Below are 13,370 nucleotides of genomic sequence, written 5' to 3'. Positions count from 1 at the left end.
GGTTCATCAACTCGTAACAGAGGGAACAGCACTTGTACATTCACTTTGCGGCCCTCTGCCGGCTTTAACTGCACTATGCAAGTTTGCCAGATTGGGTAGCAGATCTGTAGTTCAAATGAGACAGCGATAATGGACAAATCCACTTCCAACCTGTAGGGGGACTGAAGAGGAAAAGTGCTTTGGTGTTGCTTTAAAAGTAATATGTCACAGATGCCTCCTGGCTGGCTTCTACAAATAAATTTTAAATTCTGCAGCAAATGCTCCAGCAGAAACAACTAGCTGTTTAAGCATGCTGTGTCTCTCTGCAGTGCTAAAACTTCTGAAGATGGCCACAGGGATGCGATCTCTGCTGGATACGGTCATGCAAGCGCTGCCACAGGTAAGCACCAACTCTGTCGGGGTATCAAACACTAAAGAGTGCTTCCAGGTTGTTGTTTTTTTTAAATGTTTTTTTTTTTTATGAGTATAGGATACATATGAAGGTGTTGTTTGGGATAGGGAGCTCTCTAAAAGATTTATGCTGGCTGATTAATATTTAACTCGCGTCATATCTCTCCACATTAGAAAATTTCTCCTCTGGCCCTGAAATGTTGCATGATGTGCCATCACTCTAATACCTCCCTACAGCTGAACTAAATAACTACTATACTATTAAATATACATGATCATGAATCCCAAACAACACATGGATCACATAGCTTTTCTTGCCATGATACAAACTCGGAATAAAGTACCATTGAGCAGTGTCTTATTGGCTCCAATTTGTTAAGTCACAATAAAAGTAGGTGGTGCAGCTGAGGGGTTCAAAGAAACCAGTTAAAGGAATGATTCAAAGAGATGGTCACTTCATACAGCATTTTTGCATGCATTAGACCTTGATCGTTGAGCTGTGCTGTCATTTTGAAAAAAACAACTTATGGAGTCTGAATGTACAGCCAACTTCCTCCCTGATGTAACTCTGAGTGCTTCTTCTTTCAACACTCTTTTTTTTAAGGATGTCCCCAGCTGTTGTGGGAGTTATCTCAGGTCTTTCTCTTCTGCTGCTTGGCACAGTTCCCAGAGGCAAAGAGCAGCTGCAGCACAGATTATGATGCTTATGCAGTGACAGACTTGTTTTTTTTTTTTATAGCATGTTCAGCACGAGATTTCTTAGTGTACTGAATAGAAGGCTGCTGTCAATAACTCAGCTCAGAGTTTTGATAGAAGAAGCTTCCCATGATTTCTTACTGGCAAAAACACTGAGTACATGTCTGTCTGTTGACTTTAAGATTTCTAGTTTAGTGTTTATGATGTTGTACCGGTACGGGCAGTTTATCAATGTAGTCATCCTGTGTGGAAAATGTAACTGAATTCAGTTAGCATATACAGTGGCTTGAGAAGGTTTACACACCCATGCTAAAATTGACAAAAAAAAGGAATAAAAAAACATCTTTTGGAAATTGATCTTAATGCCTTATTTCAAAATATTTAGGAACATCCAACCTTTTAATGACACCAATTTTCTTTGTGAATGAATAATATATTTTAAATAAATAAATGTTCTTCCTTAAAAGACAAGGGGCATACGCACACCCCTATGTTAAATTCCCATAGAGGCAGGCAGACTTTTATTTTTAAAGGCCAGTTATTTCATGGATCCAGAATACTATGCATCCTGATAAAGTTCCCTTGGCCTTTGGAATTGAAATATCCCCATATCATCACATACCCTTCACCATACATAGAGATTGGCATGGGGTTATTTCAGTGTGCTTAATAGCTGGTTTGATTTGCATTGAGAGATTATTTTAGGGAAAGTTCCCTATTACTATCGCTATGTTTTTTTTATTCCTCTTTTTAATCAACTTCAGCCTGGGTGTGTAAACTTTGTTAAGCCACTGTAAATGAAGGTTTTCAGTAATAAATAAATACATAAAAGGTAAAGGGTCCATGTCCTGTTTTCTCTACCTTACATTTCTGAAGTACAAAGACAATACACCTGCCAGCCAGCAAATAATTGCCCCCTAGCCCTCAGTGTGGGATATGTACGATCACAAGTTTGAATAGGAGCTATGTCAATGCGTCAGTGAAATGTCAGTGTGCAACCTAACATGTATCAGCCTGGTATTTATAGTGCAAGAAGTGGACAAGAGCAAAAAGCGGACTTTGGTGCAAGACCTTTTCAGCAACTGTTATTTCCATTTATAATGCATGGTTAGATTACTGTCAAATGGAATAAATACAATGAAATAAATCCTAATGTCTTATATTACCCTCAGCTTTAAACAAGCAGTATTACACTAGAGTTTGGTGTGTAGAGGGGGATCTAACATGCGTATTGCTTCCAGGTGGGAAATCTCGGTCTCCTCTTCATGCTGCTCTTCTTCATCTACGCTGCGCTGGGAGTGGAGCTCTTTGGCAGACTGGGTCAGTCACACTACTGGCTAATAAAACACATACACACATACACACATACACTACAGTCTCCAGTCTTCAGCAGAATCCACTCATTACCACCACAGTCACGACTTAGAGCAAATGTCGCCGCCTAAACTGTCACATTTTGAATCCTCACTCTCTACCCCCATCTGTCTTTCTGTTTCTCTTTCTCTCCCCCACTCTCACATGAAAGACCCGTTCGTAATAAGAAAAGTTCACATTTGCCTGATCACATTTATTTACATATTGCTTTCTCAATAGACCAGCTCCATCCAATTCATCAACACAACAATGTGTAAGGGTAGAGGATTAGCAGAAAAGGCATTGGGGAGGACAAAATAATACATAATAACAACTTGGTGATGAGAGGTTGCTACCTTGAAATTTTATTTTCTTCCCACTTGGCACTGGCAAAACAAAAAGGATGTCTGTTTTTTGTAAAGAAAAACCCCTCTCTATTTTTTGCTATGATTTTCACTTTTTTCAAGGTGCTGACAAAAGCTTTTGGATGTGGTGAACGCCTTCTTCTGTCTGTGCCTCACTTTAAATCCCGTTTAAGGGCTTACGAAGCTGAGGGAGTCAACTTTACAGGGTTGTACAGCAGTTAGGTGGAAAATATTCAAGCTTTGTCAGGATCGGGAAACTATTACTTTACGTCGTACTTACAACATCATGTTGTGTTTTTTTCCAGCTCAACACATATTGAGCCTTTGTTCTCTAGCTCCTCAGAGGATTCTGGGAATTCACACTGCTGAATTCTTAAATTTTACAATAAAAAAAAAATTTAAAACACATCTCTTTTCTCCTTTAATGCAGTACTTCCATCATTCCGTCCATCCTATTTGCGTGAATGCTATATCTCAGGACCATCTTAAGGGAAGCTCTTCATATTTTGCAATGTCCACATAGTCAAGAAATAACTAGCCCTATTGCTAATTATGACATTTCACACAAATTTAGTACGATGAAGTGACAATATTTTATATCCAAAAGGTCGAAGGTCAACTTCAAAGTGACATCATAGTGTTTGCAAAAATCTCTTTTCTGGCATTTATTCAATGCAAAAACCCATTATTCAGCTTAATGGCATTTGTTCTTAATTGATGAGAATAATATTGTGCGCCCATCTTGAATCAGTGTGGATTGTATAGATCTCCTGTGCTGCCAGATGTGTGTGAAGCATTCACTTTTCGCCCCAAACAAACCCAGCTCAATTCCCTTTAAAGTCTTCACTACACATATTAAATGAGTCTGGACAGACATGGGTATACATTGAAACTTGACTGGTTGACGGAGCAAACAACCGAAAGGTGGTCATTTAAGTTATATTTTCTAACGTTTCTCAATAACACATTTTTCATCAGAGAACTCTGTTTATGTGTAAGATGACCGTGAATACAAAGCAAGAAGATATAAAGTAGTAAAGCCCTCCACGCAAGGGTTAGTATGCATAAACACAGTATTATGGTAACATTTTATCCTGCTTCTGCTCCATGCAGTGTTGTTAATTATCTGGCCACCGATAACTGGCGTAATTGGCTCATGAAATCTTTCTGCCCTCCAACAGGAGCAAAGACATTGTAAGATCTAGAATTCCTTTGGGAGTTCTAAGACATGGGTGATACAGTATGTCGGCACTGAGGGAGTGTACTCTGTGACTGTGGTGTCTGCAGAAGGCTGGACAGATAAGAGAAGGTCATAGGCAAGGGAAATATAAAAGGGGATGGAATGAGGGTTTGAATGTAAATCTTCACAATTTGGGATTGAAGCTTCGGTTAGGATAGCAGGTATTTTGAGCATAGATGGTATTGAACAGATTTGAATCAAATCAAATTAATGATCTCTTGGAACAGAATGTCCTATGCCACTGGGCCGTGACTCAGACTTAGGGAGAATTATATCACAATATGTTTCATTTGTATCGCACCTTTAAAAACAACAGCTTACAAAGTGCTTCACCAGAAGAAACAAAAGCATAAACAAAACATTAATATTAATACGTTTTCAGCTTTACATACAAATAAAGTAGTAGCTTAGAGTAATACTGGTTTTATTTTGTGTCATTGAGTTTATCAAAAATCTGTCCCACTTTTTACTCTGTGGCGTTTTTAAATATGATCAAATATATGATAGTATTATTGTTTTGTCTCTTAGTGTATTTCCGTGTAGCATGAAAAGAGCCTCATGAGTAAAGTTTTGTTCCATGTATCACAATGAAAAGTTGTTGTATTCTGTTCCTCTGAGCTACAAAGCCCTCACTTTTCCCATGGTGGTTGATCCTTAGAATAAGAAACAAGCCACACAATACTCTAAGGACTGTCTCGTGTCTCTCCAACCTCCTGCTAATGTGACCTGGCGATCGAAGATATCTTTCAGTGGCTGTTTTGATTCTGTAAACAGGCTCCTGAGGGCCTTTCTGGCAAATTGACCCTGAGACTGATGGAGACGGTTCTCCTCTCGTTCGTCATGTCCACAGGGACACACGGCTTAGCAGCTGTTTGTGTGTTCAGTGTACACTGCTGACTAAAGCATTGGGACGCTGGCACTTATGTGATCATTTTTGCTTATTTTTATTCCACCATGTTTGCTTATTTAACCACCATGTTAAAAACTGTTGCACAATTATTATCTGTCGATGTTTGTGTGTTGATTAGTGTGCAATGACAACAACCCATGTGAGGGTCTGAGTCGCCATGCAACGTTCGAGAACTTTGGGATGGCTTTCCTCACACTGTTTCGAGTGTCCACTGGAGACAACTGGAATGGGATTATGAAAGTATGAACACACACACACACACACACACAAATACACACAAATAATGACTAGATTATCCCGTAACCACAGAGAGAGCAATGACCTCCAAAACCAATTATGAATATTAAAGTAGCTTGGAGCTGAGCAAAGTCAACATGTTCACATCTTGAGTCAAATATCTCAAAATATATCTTCCACATAGTCCCACTGATATCAACAAAACAATATTGAGAAAATGTGTTTTCTTGTATTACCATTTGTGTGAAATATAGAAAATCTAAATCATAAGCAGTCATTTAATTTTGTATGACCTAATTTTAATTTCTGTAAATGTAAATCTTTGAGAGAAAGAATGTTTTTATGTTTAATAGGGATCAAACTAATGTAAAGTGGAAACTGATACAATACAATCACAAATTCTATAAAGTTTAAATTACAATTTTTTTAGAATTTCTACATTCATATTTAATTTGTGGATGCAAGCGCCTCATGGAACTGCTTTGTCTTTAACTCACTCTCATTTAGCAAGCTGCAGATTGTTTCTCCTAAAAGTCTTCAATATTTCTAATTTTCTAAAGTTCTAAATGAGGCTTCATATATTTAAGATTTCAAAACTTTGTGATACAGCCTCTGGTGTATTGGACAGACAATTTTGTAAATTCAACTCTTTCGCTTTTCACTTTCCCACTTTCTTTCTGAATTTTCTTTGTCCTGTAAGGACACGTTAAGGGAGTGTCATCCAGAGGACCGCCACTGTCTCTCCTACCTGCCTTTAGTCTCTCCAATTTACTTTGTCACCTTTGTGCTGATGGCCCAGTTTGTGCTGGTCAATGTGGTGGTGGCTGTTTTGATGAAACATCTCGAGGAAAGCAACAAGGTACAGTAACTAGAAAGTCCAAGATCAAGAAATTCAGACATATATATATATATATATATATATATATATATATATATATATATATATATATATATATATATATAGACCCGTCTAGTATACTGAATGTGTGAACAGAGACTGTATGTAAATAATGCAAATGTACTGATCAAGTAAAACACCATCTACTTTTGCAGGAGGCTAAAGAGGATGCAGAGATGGATGCAGAGATTGCCTTGGAAATGGCCATGGAGAACCAACGCAAATTAAGCACAACCTCCGACAACAGTTCGGTGGGAGGAACCTATGTTGGGCCATGTCCACATTCACCTGGACAGGTGGTAAGGACTTTACTTTACTCATTAGTCATCCAGAGAAACTTGACTAACCCTGAACGGCAAGTTTAATGTAATTTAATTATGAATGTAATGGAAGACAGAAGGACTGACTGCATGTAATGCATGTTTCTGGATATGACCTTTCATTCATTTCATTCACTGTAAAGCACAATGTGTTGCAATAGGCAGTAATACTGCGCAAAGACACAGTCAATGCTAGACTCTGTGGTCTTTGTCTCCCCCTATAGGAGGAAGAGGTGCAGTGCGGTGACCAGGATCTGCTGTCGTCAAGGAAGATGTCTGTTTCCAGGATGCACTCTCTGCCTAACGACAGCTACATGTTCCGACCTGTGCGGCCCGCCAGCGCCCCCAACCCTTTAGAGGAGGTAGAGCTTAGTCCGCAGCACCAGCATTCAGGTAACTTATCCGTTCAGGATTAAAAAAATAGACATGAAATCAGCATGGAGTTTTTTTTGTATTAGACACCCACTGGCATTGTTCTTACAGACACAGATGCTAATCACATTCAATAAACCTAAGATTATTCCATGATGCATGCATGTTTTGAGCACCAAACTGAAATCAATACTTACAAATGTATTATTTTAAATGACACTAAAGTACTATAATGTGGTAATATTTCTTCTTTTTTCCTGCTCTTTTTTTGCTCTCTTTTTCCAGAAGATGTATGTTTTGTAAAATAGTGGTGTGTTGTTTGGCATGACCCGCAAATGAAAGAAACTATAGCCAAAACTGACTAATGCTATAATTTGATTTGAATGAAGGACTGAAGTTTCAAGTACTCTGGTTTGTAAAGAGTCCTCAAGTCATGTGAGACAGATGTGTAGAGGTTTCCAGGGCTTATAAAGCCCCACTTTTGAGCAATGCCAAAACAGATTTCCCAGGCATATGAAAAACAGCCGTCAGTAACACAGAGTAACAAAGACATGATGCACAGAATGACAGATAAGAAAATGGTTTGGCATGTTGTTGGTCCACCGCAACAAACACCAACTAATCAGTCCTATGCAAGTCCACAAAATACTCTTTAGAAATGTTTTTTTGTCTTTCTAGTACAACAGACCCTTCTAGCTCAGAATTTGGACAGAAACCTAAAAAGCTAGAGTTGGGTAGTTTGTCAACAAGAAAGTACGAGATTGGAGTGTTTCTTGTAGCCTTTAACACCTTGGTAAATAACCTTGTCACCGATTTAATTTGTTTAGATGTAGTTTTCGGCTAAAATCACTTGGCTACAACAGTGATAAAGAGTGGATACTTACACAATCAATCTTTTTATGTCTTTAAAAACAAGGCAAACCAAGACACAAGACAAATTAGAAGTAGTATAACCTTGCTGAGGACACTACTTTAAGCACTGACAGGCACTGTTTTATCTACAGTCAGATTCTAATGGCATGTTGTGGCCAGGCTGTGGACAGGCCCAGCTCTGTCCCAAGGTACTGACTGTAGTGGATGAGCTGATACAATGTGAATCCCTGCAACCTTCACACAGGCTCATCTGCTCAGCTGTGGAATGGCTGAATACTCTACGAGAATGATGGTGAACTTGATGGCCATGCTGCAAAGTCACAAAACTATATACGTTTAAGAAAAAAAACTACAATCATCACAGCTGTATCTCTTGTTTGCTTTTTAAGATGATCTATTAATAACTGGTAGATTTCTAAGGAAGTGGATTTACAGCTTGGCCTGAAAGAACCAAGTGAAGATCTAACTCTGACACTGCTGTAATGTTTGTAACCTGTTTTATTATGATTACATCTGAACTCACAGGTGTACTGGACCTGTGTGTTCAGAATGCCTAAGACCCTGGTTACACTGTTTCACGGCATTTGCTGATCACAGATTGAATTTATGATCTCTTTTCAATCACACTTGCATTTAGAGACTACCAAAACTACTAGTCACATGGAGCCGTAAATGTAACCAGGATCTAATGCAGAACATCACATCAGACTTAGAAGACTCTATTCCTATCAATCAGCTCAGCGCTGCTACTTCACTAAGCAGCCTACTGTATGCGTTGAGGAATTTTCATTCAGAAAACACTTTATTTTGACAGCAGATTTGAAGCAATTGCAAAATGATCAAAACAAAAAAAACATGTAATTGTTCTTCTCATTACTCAAATCATAGACTGTATAAAGATGGACAGCTTGACAGCTCCCCAAATGTCTCAAACCAAACATCTCGATCGCTCCCTGGTAGCTTGCTGGAGTAGAGGTCACAAATCATAAAATTTCACACTTGAACATGTAGAAGCATGATATGAACTACCGTAAATGACAGAAACCATCTTTGGCTAAAGTGTATTTGACGTGCACTATTAATTTTAGTTTGGCCCATGTCCCATCGGTAACATGGGTCATGATCCAATAACAGTGCATGTCAAATACATTTTTGCCAAATATGGTTTCTGTTCTATAGTTCTTATAATGCTAATGTATGCTCAAGTATTCAATGTTTTTATTGGTTCCGGGTTTGGTTTTAATTAGTAAAAGCTAAGAAAACGGGGTAAAACGTAAATTATTGACAGCTGTGATTAACTTTGGATCGGTCGGACGGTGCGTGGTTATCACTTCGATACTGTAGCTCCACCACCCAATTATTAGTTGATTTTAGCATCTGGCTCCAAATTACTAGATGGCAGCAACTGAACTGTGGATATTTTGGCTTCAATTTTTTACATTGGGAGGAAGTGGAGACACATCATCCATCTTTATAGTCTATGGCTCTAATCCAAATATTCTATCAAAATAAAGTGTTAGTGATATTATACTTTAATAATCATCAATCTATCATAATATTATGTTTAAGCTGTCCCAGAGTAATAGGAAATACTATGTGTGTCTGCGTTTGTAAATGCCCAAATATGCATGTGTTTCCTGCAACAATGCATGGGTTTGCATTGAAGGTGTGTACTTGTGCTTGTATCATGTGTATGATTCTAACACTTTACATTTGTACCTTCAGGCTCAGTGACATCGGTCCACTCCCAGCCATGTGATAGCCGTGCATTGCTGCAAGTACCAGACGTTTCCCCCATTCACCCTCGGTCACCTTCCACCCTCACCATGACCCGCATCGCCCCACCCACGCCCAGCTCCTCCCCACGGGCCCTGCACAGACAGGTGAGAGACCCTATTTCAGCTGCCTACATACTTTGACGAACACGTATACATATTACAGGATTAACGTCAATTCAAAATAATTCATGAAAAAAAAAATGTATGTTGCAGGTGGCCGTTAAAGTGGATTCTGTGGAGTCCCAGGGTTGTGCGCAACAGGAGAGGCCCAACCCTGTCCATCTGCCTCCCGTCTCCCCTTCTACCCTCTCTCCTCTTACTTCCTCTCCATCTCCCCTGCCTCCTCCTCCTCCTTCCTCCCCCTCATCCCTCTATCTCCCATCCTGCTCCCATTCAACCTTCCCTCTTCCTCCTCCCTCTCCTCGGCATCCTCTACTTTCCTCCCCTTCTTCAGTATTTCCTCCACTATCTTCTCCCTCACTTCTTCTCCCGCCACCTCGCTCCCCCCGCCTCCCCCTGCGCCCTCCCAGCCTACAGAGACCTAGACCGTCCTCTGCTGTCTCCCTCTGCGACCCGGCAGATGAGGAAGTGTATCACATCACCAGCTCAGCCAGCCACAGGTGGTGGGATGAGGAGGGAGGAGGGCAGGAGAGCAGGGGGAAGGTTGGCCGCAGCCACTCCCTCTCCCCTTACACCACCCCGTTTTCTCTCAACTCCCCTTCTCCTCCCTCGCTACCACCTTCCTCCTCGAGGAGCAAGCTCAGCCTGCTTGGGGCGGCATTGATGGACTGTGACTCTAGGAAGGCTTTAAGCGTTGACAACCAGGCCGTCCTGGACAGGCCGACATTATTGTCTGCTGGTTACCCTGACGACCAACGGCGCCACTCTATTGAGGTCTGCCTCCCACAGGCTGTCCTCACCAGTGACAACCAACATTTTGCACGTGAGGCCCACAGGTCGGAAAAAGGTGGTCAGGCATTTACCGTGAGGGTGCAGTCAGTCGGGGGCGGCCACAGAAAGAAGAAGATTAGTCCTCCTTGTATATCCATCCACCCGCCGTCAGAGAGGGAACTCCCGCAAATTGCCTCACCCCCAAAACTGGCTGACTGCAGCATGATGCTAAGACGCAGGACCCCATCCTACGACTTGACCCCGCATTCCCAGTCAAACACACAAGACGTCTCTGCAGATTCACAGATGCGCACACAGATTCACTCCCCTAGGCACACACCGCTCACACCTATCCACATACCACTACAAGCACACTCGCCAACACACACATTGATACGCTCACGGGCGTCTACTCCGACACACACTCATGCATACACTCCACCACATGCATCCACACCTACACTCCCACACATCCCGATCAGCCCAAACATCTTCATCCAGCCACATGCACCTCTTGTCCCGATGCCTTTCTCACAAGCGCACTCCCTCTCCCCTGCTGCGAGGCACTCCTCTCTCACAGGGGACTACATCCCCCTCCCACAGTTCACCTTCGAGGAACCGCAGTCCAGATACATGAGTGGCCTGTCGGCCGGTCTATCAGACACAGATACAGCCACCTGCTCTTCCCCCTTCGACAACAGACTGGGCAGCGGTGCAGGATTCAGTGCAAAGAATCGGAGGACAGCCCAATGAACACTGGGCATTGCCTTCAGGAAGTGAATTAATTGGTCCTAAATGTCTGAAATTGGAGTAGAAGGGCCTCGGCGGACCGCAGGAGAGATTGCTGCTGGGGAGAAAATGAGAGACAGAAGTTAACTGGGAGAGGGATTATTTTGTTTTGTTTTGTTTTGATGAATACTGAAAAGACATGAATTATTCTTTCTAGAGAGATGCTGGTACAGTCCCGTCGTAGAATAACAGACAGTGGATCCATTTTTCCTAAACCCAGCTTAAAGTACAGCACATCCACTGAGGCTGTACCAGGCAAACAGTACCCACTGTACATGGTGTGTTCAGGACTAATACTAATAACACGCCAGGACTAAAGCCACCTAACTCCGTAGCCAAAGTTTTTTTTTTTTGACACACTGTCCCCACCCACGCGAGCCAATCAGGAAGCAGCGTCTGGCTGACAACCTCTGACCTTTACAGGAAGTGGTTTGTGAAATGCGAGCGTGGGGGGAATTGTGGGATATGCAACTTCAGGTTTTCTACAGAAGTTCTGCTTGCCCCTCCTCTGCTCCTCGATCACATTGATCAGAGCAGAAGTGTGTGTGTGTGTGTGTGTGTGTGGGTGTGTGTGGTGTGTGTGTGTGTGTGAGAGAGAGAGAGTGAGAGAGTGAGTGAGCGTGTCTGGGTTTTCCTGTGTGCAAGTATTGTCAAATCTGTTGTCATGGAAGTTTGCCATGTTATTCTTCCGTCTGCAACGACAGAGAGGGGAAGCAGGGCAGAGCTGTAGTGTATGTTTCTTTGTGTATCTGTGCAGTGTAAATAATGGAAAATACTGTATTTGGTGAGATTAAAAATAGCTCTATCCATATGCACATATTTTTATAGAGATCTGAAATGTTTTTTGCACACAAATTTAAATTTCAAATTGCTTGTTTTTCCTCTGTTGTCCTCTTATGAATGTATGTTTCTTTTCGAACCGGCAAGAGCGGTGAGGGAGATCAAACCTCCTCTGAACAGGCTAGCTGAGGTTCAGGAGTGGGATTTTATTTTTCTATTTTGAAAAAGAGAACAGGGGTGTGATGTGTTTCCGTAGCTTTGTCTCAGACTTCTATGTATTTGGCGTCTAAATAACAGTCTTAAGAAGCGGGCTCAGTGATGCAGGCCAAATGTATTTTAAGATTTTAATCTATAATGACGTCCCTGCACAGAGTACAGTTCATGATCTTGTGTAAATGTGTTGAGACTAGTGGCTAAACTTGTGTGCTGTCCCAATTTTGAATGTGGCTATTATTCCAAAAAAGAATTCCTATACTGAGTTAAAATATAAAACTACTGTGTTTTTTTCATGATAAATGATTAAAAAAAATAACGTACACAATAGGAACAAAATCCAGTGTTTGCCCTGTGCAAAGAAATGCCATCTCTGAGCCCCCATTCTACAGCTGGATCAATTCTGACACCACTTAGTGTTTCTGTACATCTTAAGACAACCAAAATACTTACTAAATATGTGTAGCCAGAGTGCAATAATGATATATACTTGTGGAAAATATAGTAACATCCACACATAAAACAACCACACTCTTGTGTTCGTACATACTGTAGAACTACTATATATGATATAAACCCAATTTTATATGATGACTGAGAGGTTTTCTATCTCTAGTGTTCATGCTCCTATAGGTACCCGCCCCCTGCCTGTGGCTGCGGTGGCATGGGTGCGGCTGGATGCCGTGTTAGGTACTGTAGATTTCTCTAAAAGCTCCGGCCCACCCGACGATAGTGTAATAATTTGCCACCCCTAAATTGTGTTTACCCTACTCACCCACCACATTAGATTTGTTACCTATATCAGTTATGTTAAAATTAACTTATCTACTTATGGACTCATGCAGCTCCCAAGGTGCAAAGGACAAATATGACAAGCATTTTCCTTTCAGTGACTCAACGTTTCTTACCACAACATACCTTTAATACCACACAGCACAACATGTATTTATTCCATTTTGTGCACAGTCTGGTTTGGCTCAGGTACACAAGAAGCATGCCTGTTAGCTACTTAGGTACTACTGACTCCGCCTTAAAAGGCAGCTGGCTGGGACGGCGTCTTTATTTCCTTCTGATCAGCATGCACAGTTTCTCAGCAATCTGAGTAAAACAAGTGCATTCATGTTGCACCATAATAACCACAGCCCCAGTATTAATGTACCAAGATTGTGTCCGTCCTCATAGCTATTTCCAGTCAAATTCAAAGTGTTTGTCAATGATTAACTGAGTGACAAATGGTCTCTAGAGTTCGAATTTTCAATTTAAAA

At 41.2% G+C, this 13,370-nt stretch overlaps 1 protein-coding gene across 4 annotated transcripts in view; it reads left to right on the top strand.

Annotated features, from left to right (window-relative positions):
* LOC117958546 (voltage-dependent T-type calcium channel subunit alpha-1H-like) overlaps positions 1-12,412 on the top strand; it is a 108,556-nt gene extending 96,144 nt beyond the window's left edge. For 2 of the 4 annotated variants that reach the window (XM_034894998.1, XM_034895000.1), the window contains exons 31-38: positions 309-379; positions 2,328-2,406; positions 5,073-5,194; positions 5,892-6,050; positions 6,245-6,388; positions 6,634-6,802; positions 9,380-9,537; positions 9,646-12,412. In XM_034894998.1, the coding sequence (XP_034750889.1) occupies positions 309-379; positions 2,328-2,406; positions 5,073-5,194; positions 5,892-6,050; positions 6,245-6,388; positions 6,634-6,802; positions 9,380-9,537; positions 9,646-11,076 (2,333 nt within the window). In that variant the 3' untranslated portion in view covers positions 11,077-12,412. Of the gene's footprint in view, positions 1-308; positions 380-2,327; positions 2,407-5,072; positions 5,195-5,891; positions 6,051-6,244; positions 6,389-6,633; positions 6,803-7,785; positions 7,992-9,379; positions 9,538-9,645 lie in introns of those variants that run through there. The other 2 variants (XM_034895002.1, XM_034895001.1) reach the window with 2 other exon arrangements.
* The last annotated feature ends 958 nt before the right edge of the window (positions 12,413-13,370 follow it).

Source organism: Etheostoma cragini, chromosome 15 (genome assembly GCF_013103735.1).
Source record: "Etheostoma cragini isolate CJK2018 chromosome 15, CSU_Ecrag_1.0, whole genome shotgun sequence".
NCBI classification, from domain to species: domain Eukaryota; kingdom Metazoa; phylum Chordata; class Actinopteri; order Perciformes; family Percidae; genus Etheostoma; species Etheostoma cragini.
This window is presented reverse-complemented; position numbering and strand designations above follow the sequence as displayed.